Raw genomic sequence first — 15,222 nt, 5'->3', positions numbered from 1 at the left:
CCTAGCTCAGAAGGACTCCTTCCCTTTTTTCTCCACTACAAAATCCCAACACACAGGGAAAACCTGAAGGAGTGACACAGTGGCAGTGTGTCATCCTAAGGAAGAGTACTAGTGTGGAAGCGGCAGTGGACCTACCAAACAGGAATATTTCACAACAGTGGATTAAACGGCTAATTAAAAGCCCCCAGGAGGTTCGTTGAGCTTATACATTTCTTTTTAATTCTTGTGAACAAGGAACTGTTTTTATATGTTGTCTGCATATTTTTTTTTTTTGGTTTGGTTTTTATTGGTTTTGGTTTTGGTTTTTTAATAAAGAGACTGTGTTATTTTTAAGAAATCCGTGAAGATTATATTTTTGTGGTCCCTATTGGAAGAACCAACCTTGCATGCCCTACATAAAAATTTCCTAACATATTTTTCCAGCGCTGTGGTCAATCCTTATGTGTATTTTTCAGACTATTTTTTGGGAAATATAATAGGATTGAATTTTTACTATTTGGGTTTAGGACAGCGGCAGGAAGAAAGAGCGCTCGAGTCTGTTTGGACTGACTTTTTCAAAAAAATATTCTGTGCTTCTGTCCCACCCCTGGGGGTGCTAGGGGTGTGCTACCCCCACAGTGTTTGTTCCCAGATTGTAAGTCATATGTGTACCAAGTTTGGTGTAAATTTCTGCAGCCATTCCAGAGTTACGCTGGAACATACATATGAGCGTACAGAAACAAAATGTTTTTTAAGTAATAAAAATGTACCGTTAATTAATTTTGATTTGGAATTTTTTAGGTGCCTCGGCCGTGTGTTAATACGCCCGTATGTAAAATTTCACAATCTTCTGTTGAAAACTGTGGAGTTGAATAAAAGCACAGACAGAAGGACAGCTCAGAGATTATCGTCATCAGTACAGTGAGTCGCACTGAGCATATGTTGTAATGGGCTGTATCGATGGGTGTGATGGGTGATCTTGGTCATCGGAATGAGAGCAAAGCAAAAATTGGGGATTTTAATTCATTAAAAATGAACCGTAATTAATTTTGATTTCACATTTTTTTTTAGGTGCCTCGGCGGTGTTTTAATACGCACGTATGTAAAATCCCACGATCTTGGCTTGTAAACTGTGGATTCGTATAGAAAGACAGACAGAAGGACAAATTTTCACTTTTATATAGTAGATAAAACAGCTCCATTGGGTAAGTAACCGGGCTGTCCCTGCATCTGCTGCCTGGCGTGTGTAGGAACTCTGCTGCAACTGCAAGTCCAAATATATGGAGGCACGTGCAACATGGAACTGAAAAGAGGAAGCGCCACAAAACTGTTAATAGAAATGCTAACTATTAGGTGAAGTGACACCAGAGCGCTGGATAATGGAAACTTACACAATAGTATTTTCACACAGACGGGGAGATGGTAAATGGTAAGTCACACAGACGGGGAGAAGGTAAGTCGGGGAGATGGTAAATGGTAAGTCACACAGACGGGGAGAAGGTAAGTCGGGGAGATGGTAAATGGTAAGTCACACAGACGGGGAGAAGGTAAGTCGGGGAGATGGTAAATGGTAAGTCACACAGACGGGGAGAGGGTAACTCGGGGAGATGGTAAATGGTAAGTCACACAGACGGGGAGAGGGTAAGTCGGGGAGATGGTAAATGGTAAGTCACACAGACAGGGAGAAGGTAAGTCGGGGAGATGGTAAATGGTAAGTCACACAGACGGGGATAGGGTAAGTCGGGGAGATGGTAAGTCACACAGACGGGGAGAAGGTAAGTCGGGGAGATGGTAAATGGTAAGTCAGGCAGACGGGGAGAAGGTAAGTCAGGCAGACGGGGAGAGGGTAAGTCGGGGAGATGGTAAATGGTAAGTCACACAGAGGGGGAGAAGGTAAGTCGGGGAGATGGCAAATGGTAAGTCAGGCAGATGGGGAGAAGGTAAGTCGGGGAGATTGTAATTGGTAAGTCACACAGACGGGGAGATGGTAAATAGTAAGTCGGGCAGACGGGGAGAGGGTAAGTTCGGGAGATGGTAAATGGTAAATCACACAGACGGGGAGAAGTCGGGGAGATGGTAAATGGTAAGTCGGGCAGACGGGGAGAGGGTAAGTCGGGGAGATGGTAAATGGTAAGTCACACAGACGGGGAGAGGGTAAGTCGGGGAGATGGTAAATGGTAAGTCACACAGACGGGGTAGAATATATGTCGGGGAGATGGTAAATGGTAAGTCACACAGAGGGGTAGAAAATAAGTTGGGAGATGGTAAATGGTAAGTCACACAGACGGGGAGATGGTAAATGGTAAGTCGGGCAGACGGGGAGAGGGTAAGTCGGGGAGATGGTAAATGGTAAGTCATGCAGACGGGGAGATGGTAAATGGTAAGTCGGGCAGACGGGGAGAGGGTAAGTCGGGGAGATGGTAAGTCGGGCAGACGGGGAGAAGGTAAATCGGGGAGATGGTAAATGGTAAGTCGGGCAGACGGGGAGAGGGTAAGTCAGGGAGATGGTAAATGGTAAGTCACACAGACGGGGAAAAGGTAAGTCGGGGAGATGGTAAATGGTAAGTCACACAGACGGGGAGAGGGTATGTCATGCAGGCAGGGAGACGTGTGGTGGGGAGATAGCCGCCAGGCAGACGGGGAGACTGAACATCAGGCTGATTGGGAAATAGTACATCAGGCAGATGGGGAGAGGGTAAGTCAGGCAGATGGGGAGAAGGTACGTCGGGCAGGCGGGGAGACGGTACGTCGGGCAGGCGGGGAGATAGTCGCCAGGCAGACGGGGAGACTGAACATCAGGCTGATTGGGAAATGGTACGTCAGGCAGATGGGGAGAGGGTAAGTCAGGCAGACGGGGAGACGGTACGTCGGGCAGGCGGGGAGATGGTAGGTCGGGCAGGCAGGGAGATGGTACGTCAGGCAGTAAGAACCAGATGTATCAAGCTTCAAAAAGTGATAAAGCGAGAGTGATAAACAACCAGCCAATCAGCTCCTACCTGTCATTTTTCAAACCCAACCTGTAAAATGGCAGGTAGGAGCTGATTGGCTGGTTATTTTTCACTCTCCATTTTCTCACTGTTTGGAGCTTGATACATCTGGTGCACAGAATTGTGTAACTATCTAACAATGTAACAGTGTCACTCACTTTATTTCCGTTTGCCCACACGGCTTCTTCTTACATAAATTAACCAGTTCTTTCCCGTATTTCTCTTCTATTACCGCCCTGCGAAACCGACAGATATATAATATATCATAAATAATAAATATTACGAGAATAAAATATCAATATTTTTATTTTATTTACATATTTTTCTTAGCAATACATTGAGGGGCATACACACGGGGCGATTTTCACCCCATTTCTAAGTGATCTGACTAGCTCGCTTAGAAAAAATGGAGCACTGATCGCTCGGTATGTATAGCCCCGGGCGATGCTTGCACTGTCTTTCCTTCTAGATCGGGGGGTTTGCCTATAAAAATTCACTCTTCACTCAGCAAGAGAGCCGGGTCGTCCTGTGTGCACGCGGCTTTACTCTGATGGGCTGGGGTACTAGCTCAAGGCCCACTTCCGAATCTACAGAGAGGAAGACAAGGTGGACTGCATCCTCCAAACCCCAGACCTGAAGTGCCACATACATTAAAGGGGTGACACTGGGCAGGGAATAGGCCATTGTCGACCAATAGGTCGGATCCCTCACAAATAACTTTGGGGAAAGTAGTTTATAAAATAACTGCAGTACCAATAATGATCACTAGGTGGCGATATATCTATTTACCATATATAACATGTTACTGTACTGAATGGAGGATTTATGGGTTGGGATCATTTAGTCTACAGCAAGATGGTCGACAGTCATTAGGTCGACACCATTAGGTCGACATGGGAAAAGGTAGACATGGGTCTAGGTGGAAAGGTCATTAGTTCGACAGGTCGTTAGTTCGACAGGTCATGAGTTCGACTTCTATGTCGACAGTCAAAAGGTCGACATGGGGTTTTTCAATGTTTACCTGAATATCAACAGAGTCAACATCCTAATGGATGGTAGGGCATGAAATACCGCCTGTCGGCACATGTTGGCTCAAAAAACAGTGAAAAACTCCATTGTCGAACTAATGACCTGTCGAACTAATGACCTGTCGAACTAATGACCTTTCTACCTAGAACCCTGTCAACCTTTTCCTATGTCGACCTAGACCCATGTTGACCTTTTCCCATGTCGACCTAATGACTGTCGACCACCATGCTGTAGACCAAATGACCACATCCCAGGATTTATCACACTTGAGGCCTAATACAGGTTGGCTCACTATTCAGTGGTCGTTCACTGCTTAGCGAGTGTATTAACGCCGCCCTCCGGGTGAACAAATGCCCGCCCCAAACCGCCCCGCAAATATACACAACGGCATGCCAATGGATGTGTACACCGCATGCAAGCGTATGACTGAAAAATAATTTGGTGGTTGCCAACCCTCTAATGATTTTTTAGGCGTTAGCAAACTAAAGTCAGTCTAGACATCAGGTGCCGGCCTCGTGCAGGCTTCGACCCAACTGCGTTCGCATGGGACGCCCAGCGTTTTTCTAGGTGCACGCACCATTCTTGTGGGCACGCCCAGGAAAAGCTGGGCGTCTCCATGCGCCAGCCCCCTGTCTGCCCACTGCCCGTCACTGTGCGTACGCCTCTGCGAATGTGATAGTCGCCAAAGGCACATATTCAGCGATACAAATGTGCAGTGCCGCACCATCAGTCCCCGCAGCGAATTTGCTGAGGGATGAATGAACCTGAATCACCCCCTTTATGCACAAGACAAGTTTTGGTTTTGAGTATTTTGGCAAGAATAAAATTTTCCGTCAACAAATTGCATGTTATATTGTTCTATACTGGGAGGATTAAGCTGGCAGACTGATGTTTATATTTTAAATATAAAACATATGGCGGGAGGGGGGGGGGGTAACGTCATTTTCCAAGATTCTGCCGTTTTGAATTGTTTGCACACAAATACAATGACGTACAGCGGCATTCAACTAATAGTATACGGAATGGTACGGGGGGGGAGGGGGTACAGAAAGTTAGTCAGAAGGAATACAAGCAGGTATTATTTTGAGGATCTCTCCCAGCAGCGTTGGCGCGTGAAGGGTTAATGGTACAAGCAGTATTTTCACTGTACGCCAGTGATTTTCAACCTTTTTACCTTACGGCACACTAAATAAGACTTTAAAATTGCCAAGGCACACCATGAAATCCCCACAGAAAAACACATTGGCCCCACAGGAAAAAAAAAAAAACATATTGGCTCTAACATTAAAAACAATCACACTGGTCCCCACAGGTAACAAAAATAAAATACATTGGCCCTTTACATGAAAAGAAGAGACCAGTAAATAACATTTGAACTGGTGGTGGCTGTAAACGGGTTTGGGCATCTCTAGATCTGGGGGCACACTTGAGAAAAGCTCAAGGCACACTAGTGAAAAACACTGCTGTACGCTGTAGTTTGCAGAGTGTTCTAGGTCAGGGAACACAGTGAGGACGCCGTTCATTCACAAAGCGATCGCTAGCGACCACGCCCACCTTTCCTTCAGGAAATCTTCAAACTCTTTGCAGTTCTTCCGACCTTCATTCATGTGCTGTAGCAGGCACTCGTAGCCGGCCGTGCTGCTGATGTCCTCGCTCTGCGGATAACGTGTCCACATGAATTAGGCATTCTGTATACAGTCTTCTATATCATTATTACAGTCTAGAGCATGGGTCTTCAAACTGCGGCCCTCCAGATGTTGTGAAACTACAAATCCCAGCATGCCTTGCCACAGTTTTGCTATAAGGGAGTGTTAAAACCAGGGTTACCTACCCTCCCGGAATGGCCAGGAGGGTTCTGGAAATCGGGTCCCCCTCCCGGCCCCCCCTCCCGCATTAACCCCAATCCCCCGCAATCCGCCCCTTGGCGGGGGGGTCCGTGAGTAAAATGACACGATTGCGTCATTTTAACCCCGCCCCCCACCGTGCAATGCCTGAAATACCGGCATTGCACGGGGGGGGGGGGGGGGTGGCTAAAATGACGCGATCACTGTAGACACGCCCCCCCAACAGGGAAGCCCGTCTGTGGCTCCGCCCCCAATCTATCTCAAGCTCCCGGTGATAGCCCCGCCCCCCTGTATAACGGAGCTGGCTGCCCTCTCCCGGAAGGCAGCCAGCAAAAGTCAGCAAGCAGCAAGTATGGTTAAAACTGGCAAGGCATGCTGGGATTTGTAGTTTCACAACATCTGGAGGGCAGCAGTTTGAAGACCCATGGTCTAGAGAATTCAGCATTTTATATACAGGAGGTCATTCGGGTTGACTCTCACAGGTGCGCATTTCACAGCTTTGCAAACCAACCTCGCCCGCCGCTCGTGCGCCGAATATCCCTCATGCATGCAAATGGATGATTTGCATAACATCCTTTGGCAGCCATAGGTGCAGGGCCAAAATCATTCGAGGGTCGGCACACAAATCTAAGTCACTCTCTTGTGACTAAGATTGGCGGCTACGTGAACAGGGCGGGCAGCTGACATCCGGGGACTAACACACAATGGGCGGAACTCAGACCTGGCTGCGAATATCGATCCACTGTGCTTGTGTACAGCCCATAGTGCGCATGTGTACAGCCCATAGTGCGCATGTGTACAGCCCATAGTGCGCATGTGTACAGCCCATAGTGCGCAAGGCCGTTATGCGATAAAATCCTCACACTTTATTCATCACTGGCCGTGCGCAAGGTGACTGACAGGAAGCCGCCATTTGTGGGCGGTAACCGGCTGTGTTCTGGGAGTGTCAGGGAGAATGGAGGCGTACCCAGGTGTTTGGAGACTGTGATCCCAAACAACCGGATTCTATCACAGCCGCTGAGTATGTCCTGGGCTACACACAGACTGCACACACTGAGGAATCATTACATGGTGAGGGGTGTGGCCAGGTGTGTGAGGGGAAGTCATGTGACATCAGCTCCGCCCCCGATCAGCCTGATTCTATCACAGCCGCTGAGTAAGTCCTGGGCTACATACAGACTGCACACACTGAGGAATCATTCCATGGTGAGGGGTGTGGCCAGGTGTGTGAGGGGAAGTCATGTGACATCAGCTCCGCCCCCGATCTGCCTGATTCTATCACAGCTGCTGAGTAAGTCCTGGGCTGCACACACTGGGGAATAATTTCATGGTGAGGGGCGTGCCCAGGTGTATGATGGGAAGTCATGTGACATCAGCTCCGCCCCCGATCAGCCTGATTCTTTCACAGCCGCTGAGTAAGTCTTGGGCTACACACAGACTGCACACACTGGGGAATCATTACATGGTGAGGGGCGTGGCCAGGAGTGTGAGGGGAAGTCATGTGACATCAGTTCCGCCCCCGATCAGTCTGATTCTATCAGAGCCGCTGAGTAAGTCCTGGGTTACACACAGACTGCACACACTGGGGAATCATTACATAGGGCCTTATTCTGATCTGAGCTCAGTACAAATTTGTTCTTAAAATGGGCAAAACCATGTGCACTACAGGTGGGGCAGATGTAACATGTATAGAGAGAGTTAGGTTTGTGTGAGTTATTTTGTTTCTGTGCAGGGTAAATACTGGCTGCATTATTTTTACACTGCAATTTAGATTTCAGTTTCAGCACACCCCACCCAAATTTAATTATCTTTGCACACGTTACATCTGCTCCACCTGCAGTGCACATGGTTTTGCCCATTTTAAGAACAAATTTGTACTGAGCTCAGATCAGAATAAGGCCCATGGTGAGGGGCGTGTCCAGGTGTGTGAGGGGAAGTCATGTGACATCAGCTCCGCCCTCGATCAGCCTGATTCTATCACAGCCGCTGAGTAAGTCCTGGGCTACACACAGACTGCACACACTGGGGAATCATTACATGGTGAGGGGCGTGGCCAGGTGTGTAAGGGGAAGTCATGTGATGTCAGCTCCACCTCCGATCAGCCTGATTCTATCACAGCTGCTGAGTAAGTCCTGGGCTGCACACACTGGGGAATAATTTCATGGTGAGGGACGTGCCCAGGTGTATGATGGGAAGTCATGTGACATCAGCTCCGCCCCCGATCAGCCTGATTCTTTCACAGCCGCTGAGTAAGTCTTGGGCTACACACAGACTGCACACACTGGGGAATCATTACATGGTGAGGGGCGTGGCCAGGTGTGTGAGGGGAAGTCATGTGATGTCAGCTTCGGCACCCATCAGCCTGATTCTATCGCAGCCGCTAAGTAAATCCTGGGCTACACACAGACTGCACACACTGGGGAATCATTCGCGGGGCAGAATTTTTACTCTAGCAGGGAGGTGTATACCTGATCCAGGGCTCCAAAAACAGCCGTGCAATCAGGTCTGAATTAGGCCCCATGTCTAGGTCGACAGTCACTAGGGGGGTGATTTTGATTGACTCTCAGTATTGCGAGTTTGGCCCCGCCCCAATGTTTTGGGTGGGGAGGCGACACAGGTGCTTGGTAAGCTGCGAGCTTCGCAACTTACCGGGCTAATCAGCACCAAGGTTGACAACAAAATGTCGACCTCGACAAAAAAAAAACTGTGACAAAAGGCGAACACAAGCAAAAGATCGACATTGGAAAGGTTGGCACATTCAAATGTCGACATGAGCACGTAGTCCCTGAATTAGTGTACCGCGTACCCTTGATCTGCTTGCCTTAATTCAGAGTCCACATAGAAGGTAAAGAACGGAATGATGAAAGGTATTTCACATACTGGTGTATCAAGCTTCACAAAGTGATAAAGTGGAGAGTGATAACACAGCAGCCAATCAGCTCCTTCCTGTCATTTTTCAAACCCAGCCTGTCACATGGCAGGTAGGAGCTGATTGGCTGGCTGTTTATCACTCTCCGTGTTATGATTCATTGAAGCTGGATACATCTGGCCCTTAGTATAAATAAAATAAAGCAAACAGCAAGTTATCAGCACATAACACAATAAAGTGTTTTACAATTAAACCACTTAACGGGCAAATATTTGTTCCAGGAAATCACCGGAGTTTTGTATGACTGAATCTCTTTGAGAAATGTTCAAAACAGCCTCTAAAAATCCCAGTGGCCCTCACATTTGTTATAGAAATTAAAATAAAAAAATGATTATATTTCGTACAGATGCAGCCGTTCTCCCCAGTATCTGGCGGGCCAGCGGATGCGCTAGCGCCTCACAAGCTCACGTGTCCATTGAGCTCCGCACGCACGCACTCCCCGTTCGCTGGCTGGCGCTATCGCAGTATGGCGGGATTGGGTGAGAGCAGCTCTAAGTATCTGTATATGCGTTAACATTACAGGTCATTATGATGAATACAAATTCACTTGTCACTCAAAGGGTTAAAACATTTCCAACATATTTTTTTTTTTTTTGTTCAACTGAAAAAAAAAAAAAACCTGATCCCAAACATCGCTGTAAACATTGGTTATTGATCCCTTGGACCAACCATGATCCCGGCTTTATATTTCAGCAGCAGCCAGGTGACTGTGGAAGCTGTTTCTGGTTACCTCTGTAGACACTGATTGGTGGGGTGCCGTTGGGCCATCCAATCGGAAAGCATGGCAGGCACTGGGGGGGGTGGGAAGAAGGAATCCTACAAGTGGGAGGTCCTGCTGAGATTGGCAGCTGCTGGAAGATTATGTTCCATCAGCCGCCCAGTGGGCGTTTCTGACTGGTCACAGCTGTTACCGCCTGGCCGGCGGGCGGGGGTCGCACCTGATACCGCCATGCTTGGCAAGTGGTTCATAACAACAAATAGCCCTACACCTATGCCTGCCTGCTATGGCTGGCGTGGTCTGTATAATTCCTGGGGAGCACCGAGAGCTGCGACACGGTGGGAAGTTCTGGGTGTGCCATAAATGATGGACAATGTCTAGGTCAGCAGTCATTAGATCAACAACACATTGGTCGACATGCATTATGTCAACAGTTACAAAAGTTTGACAGATAAAACATTAACAGTGTTTAAGTTCATCAGGGACAAGAGGTTGACACACAAATGGGGGACTCAATTTTGGCCACTAATGGTGACTAGGTCTACAACTATGATTGGTCGACATACCATAGGTCGACATGGTCCAGTTTTTCACGATTTTTGTGTGTCTATATCGACATATAAAGTGTACTGCGTCCCCTCGCACGGCTACCGCCCCCCCCCCAGCAGCCCACTAACAGAACCCAAGTGAGTGGACTGAGGATTGCATCATCATAACCCCGCCCCCTCCCCCCACTTTACAGTGTCTGATCGTCCAGCACTGTACAGCAGGGGCGGAGCCACAATGACAAGATTGTGTGGCCACACCCACCAATCCACCCACCTTCTGGCCTACCACACCTCTAATTCACTGAACAGGCCTCCCCCTCTAACCGAAGTCGGTAAGTATAGGTAAGGTTACTAAACTATTCCACAATAGATGTCAACCATTTGAACCTGTCGACATTTCATACCTGTCGACCTAATAGTGTGCCCCTTTGCTGTGTATACTCAGTGGAGACACGGACTGGCACATGCCCAAATGAAAGCCTGCAGGATTCAGGGGCTCTCCCACAATCAGGGACACAGACCAGAAATATAAAGAGATGTCTTAGAATGATTGCCACAGCCATGATCTGCCTTCATAGAGGACACAGATATCCAGGTACAGCGGTGACAGTGGCATTAGGATATATAGCCGAGGCATTAGAGGCACCACTGAGGCATTAGGATATATAGCCGAGGCATTAGAGGCACCACTGAGGCATGGGGAACAATTAGTTTGAGATCATTTCTGCTTCCTGAATACATATTGCATACATGTGGCTGCGAATGACGCAGCATTAATATGTGACAGGGGAAATGCCCTACAGCCTGGGGTCAGATCCGCCCTGTGCCATGCTGGTAAGACGGGTTCTGTGGGTTGCCACACTGTGGGGAGGCATGCCAGTATCCTGCCACAGACTCATTCACAGTAGCTGCCGGGAGGACCATGGGTGAGATGCATCAAGTCTTGGAGAGAGAGATAAAGTGGAGAGGGTGCAAGCCATTGGGGGAAATTTACTAATCAGAATCTACTTATTTATTTAGCACCCTCTAGAAGATAGTAGACAGGATCTGATTGGTTGCCAATAGCAACATCACATGTGAAGTTGAATACACATCTTAGTAAATTTCACCCACAATCTGCCATTTACATAGCGCAGTCTTTCAAGTTAAGCTGATTGGTTGCTTTGGGCAAATAACCTACTTTGAGGCTGCTTCAGCGGTGGATCCTGCGATGCGGACCGGCTGCGTAATAATAGCTTCCGGCGGAGCGATCCACTGACTGCGGCGCTATCCAGTGGCGGAAATTGTGAGTGTTTGGCCCAGGTGCAAAAATATAATCCCCCCCCCCGGCCCCCTTCCTCTCTAACCCAAGTTCACAATATGCCACACAGCAGTGGGTGGCAGCAGTGGGCCCGAGTCACCAGGGGCCCCTGTGCAATGCATCTGCTGCACAATGATAGTTCCACCTCTGGCGCTAACATATGCAGAGTGTCCATATGAACATGGCCGCCGGTGCCAGTGCTACTGCGCAAAAGCAGCAGAAACCGGTCGTAGCTAGCCGTCCCCCATTACCTCCCAGGAAAGCCCACCCAAACGGCAATGGTGTCTAAATTCATTCTGCAACTCCAGGTTTATGTGCAGTGCGACTGGGGCGTACTCGCAGAGTTACAACATCGGCGTCCTGCGTCTGACATCCAAGCTGCCTCCCCCTGAATCAGGCCCTTTATATCTCTGCAAGGCTTGGTGCAACTCAACCTCATATACCCCAACCATGAGTAGGCAGATATGCCAAGCACTGTGCTTTAACTCGGCGGCCAATCAGCATAAAGCTTCCATCCAATTGGCTGATGACAGTGACATTGCAGATATTAAATAATCTCTGCAAGGAAATCATTTGGAACCAAGCGTTGCAATTCCTTGTTCTAGTCCTTATGGGGGCCCAGGTAGGGCGCGCTATCACCCTGCTCCTACGTTTGGCGCCAGTGTATATACTGTGCGCCGTCTTCTCACCCCGGAGCTTGGTAAATCTGACCGCTACACAGCTCCCAGCCCTATGAAAGAAAGGCAAGTTAAGGAAGATCATTGACCATAGATGGTTATCAATCACTGATGGTTTGCCACAGATGGTCGTGTTTTCGCCATCTATGGCAGAGATCTGAAGCTTCTATGCCATCGATGATGCTTGCCTTTGATGCTTCTGATTGCCCTCCCGTGAGTTGGTCATCAATGCCACAAGCCTATATACAGTATGTGGTGGAGAGATAAACACATTCGGGTACAGTGAATGGCATTTATTAGTGCCCCTGATTAATATTAAACCACATTGTATTGCCCTTATTCATTGTTATGGCACATAGTAGTGCCTCTTATTCCTGTTATGCCATAATGTGGAATTACTGTGCAGGGCCATGGTTAAGGTGGAACTAGTTCTTCCTATCAGGTGCTGAAACTCCGTTCTGCTGGATTCTCCTTCGCTTTAACCCCTGGGAAACAGCATACTACCTGCACTACAAGCACCAGTGCCGTAATAGCAGGACTGGAGACTGACTGAAATAAGGGAACAGAAAATGGAATAAATGCTATGAGGAACTGTGTACCGTGGTTTACAGGAACCACCATTCTATTGAGAATTCCTCGTGTCTGCATGTGTAATAATAGTACGGTACAATGTTCAGCGCTCTGCATCATTTCCCGTCAGCCTGTTTCCTGGTCAGCAGCTGTCTGTTGCTGCCCTGCGCTCCAGGCTTACACACATATCACATGTAAAAGAGGGGTCCAGGCACTAAGGGGTACATTTACTAAAGGGGATGTTGCCCATAGCAATCAATTATATTTTCTATCATTTTCTAGAATGCAAAAGAGAAATAATAGCTAGAAATCTGCTTTTCACACAGGGGCGGATTGGCCCGCCGGGAAACCGGGCCATTTCCCGGTGGGCCGGGCCAAAACTCATTAAAAACGGGCCGGCCGCGCTCCCCACTGGGCTGCCTGGGCAGCGGCTGCGGCAATTTGCCCAAATCCAAGATGGCCACGGGAGGGCTGGTGCGCATTTGGCTCCCAGCTCCCGTTCCCCCTCTGCCCAGCTACCCGGCTAGCAGAAAGAAGCAGCAGGTGAGGAAGGTTGACAGTCAAAATGTGGATATGGGGTTTCACAGCTTGTTGCAGCCGTACTGGCAGTCCAGGTGGGAGGAGCCACTTCCCAATGGGACTGCCTGACATGTGAATGACTGATTGACAAATAGGAAGTCACTGCCAGTCACAGTGGAGCCAGTGCAGTCTGAGGGGGACTGCACCTGGCTTCATTAACACTGAGTACAGTGGCGGATATTAGGGGGGGGGGGCACAGTCCTGAAATAAATAGGTAAAATCCACCACTACTCATCGCAATAGTGGTATTCTCGTTAAATACATTGGTACTCTTTACCTAGAAGGGCGCCCATCGCGGCCATCACGGGCATCGCATGCACTAAAAAATCGCATGCGATGCGACCGACGCAATGACCGCGATTTCCCATAGGGAACAATGTTAAATGTCCCAATTGACCCGGTTTTGCATAGGGAACAATGTTAAATGGCCCACAGAGGCCAAATAGGCACCCTGAAGTGTGAAATGGCCCCCACAATTGTTAACGCCACCCCACGATCAACGTCAACCCGAAGCGTGTCGAGCCCGCGAGGGGCGGCGGTACGCGTCCTACGACCTTTTCATACCCCCACTATCCACGTCGGTGTGGAGTTGAGAATAGAAAGTGTGGCGAGCGCAGCGAGCCACCGAGCCCGAAGCGTGGCGAGCCCAGCGAGCCCCGCGAGGGGACGCGGACACCTTCACAGGTATACGCGTCCCCTCGCGGGCTTCACAACTGTCCGCATCCCCTTGCGGGGCTCGCTGCGCTCGCCACTCTTCGGGTTGACGTTAACAATTGGGGGGGCCATTTCACACTTCAGGGTGCCGATTTGGCCTCTGTGGGCCATTTAACAGTTTCCTATGGAAAATCGGGTCAATTGGGACATTTAGCATTGTTCCCTATGGGAAATCGCGGTCATCGCGTTGGTCGCATCGCATGCGATTTTTTGGTCGCATGCGATGCGACCGACGCAATTTTTTTTTCCTAACGATGCCCACGATCAAAATCGTGGGCGCCCTTCTAGGTAAAGAGTACCAATACGTTTACTTTCTGATATGACTCCCTGGTTTATTTCTGTTTCTATAACTAATTTTAAGAATTAAAAAGTATTTTAAAATAAAGAATAAAGCCCCCATAGGTGTGGATCAACAGATAGATAGTGTCTAGTTCTACACCAGAATGCACCAGGTCGACATTGGCAAAAGGTCAACATGTTTTTGTGTAAATTTTGACCTCTGAGAATGTGGACCCCCCAATTAGTGTACATTCACATTCAGAACCCTCGTGGAAGGGAAAGTATGAAAACGTTTGTGAATAAATTGTGTCAACCTTTTGTCAATGTTGATGTCTAGCTATTGACTGTTAACCTGTACTGTCGACCTATCATCCACATCCCGTCGTCATTGTAAATACTACTGAATACCATCAGAATAATAGTTAATGATCTTAGTAAATCCCGTGCAGACAGAGGAGTGTTACAGGTCATCCCCGCGGTGACTGTCCGCTTCTCTCCTCGCCCTTTATTTACAGAGGACAAAAGTTGCTTGTTTTTTTGTGCTTCACATAATATAGTGCGGTGCAGAGTTCTCCTTCCCTTGCTGGTTATATGATCAGGGGAATACCAGTCTCAGGGCATGCTGACCCGAGAAAGCGAAACGCGTCACCGTGGCCTAAACTCCGGTTATTGCGCTTGCTCATTTTGATTATGAATTTTTGTTGGGGTATCATTAAAAAAAAACTACTCTGCAAATGGTTATTTATAGACAGGCAGCGAGCACATGCAGAAAAATAGGGATCTTGTTGCGCATCTGTCAATATTAAAAATAGGCTGGATGGGGCGCGCAGTTACGTCCGTATCAGGCCGACAAATGAGGTTTCTATTTTGTATTTAAATATTTTTCTATGTAATATCTATGTAATATATTTTGACTTCTGCACAGGCGCCGCGGCCACAGTGCACATGTTTGAGTGACAGCGAGGATTGCCGAGGGGGCGGCTGCATGTCATTTAGGAGGAGTGGTCCAGATAAGGAGGGCGTATCCCAGCTGTTGTGCTCAAACCTACAATTTGTCACCCCAAAAACA

The 15,222-nt window shown here is 48.3% G+C and overlaps 1 protein-coding gene across 1 annotated transcript in view; it reads right to left on the bottom strand.

Moving 5' to 3' along the window:
* Positions 1-15,222, bottom strand: part of PSTPIP2 (proline-serine-threonine phosphatase interacting protein 2) — a 69,634-nt gene that overhangs the window by 39,918 nt on the left and 14,494 nt on the right. Inside the window, exons 2-3 of the mRNA XM_083155340.1 lie at positions 5,550-5,650; positions 3,125-3,202 (exon numbers count right to left, since the gene is read on the bottom strand). Of these exons, the coding sequence (XP_083011466.1) occupies positions 3,125-3,202; positions 5,550-5,650 (179 nt within the window). The remainder of the gene's footprint in view (positions 1-3,124; positions 3,203-5,549; positions 5,651-15,222) is intronic.

This window comes from Crinia signifera, chromosome 1 (assembly GCF_055691185.1).
Source record: "Crinia signifera chromosome 1, ASM5569118v1, whole genome shotgun sequence".
Taxonomy (NCBI): domain Eukaryota; kingdom Metazoa; phylum Chordata; class Amphibia; order Anura; family Myobatrachidae; genus Crinia; species Crinia signifera.
The sequence above is the reverse complement of the archived record's forward strand: the minus strand, read 5'-3'. Positions and strand labels throughout refer to the sequence as shown.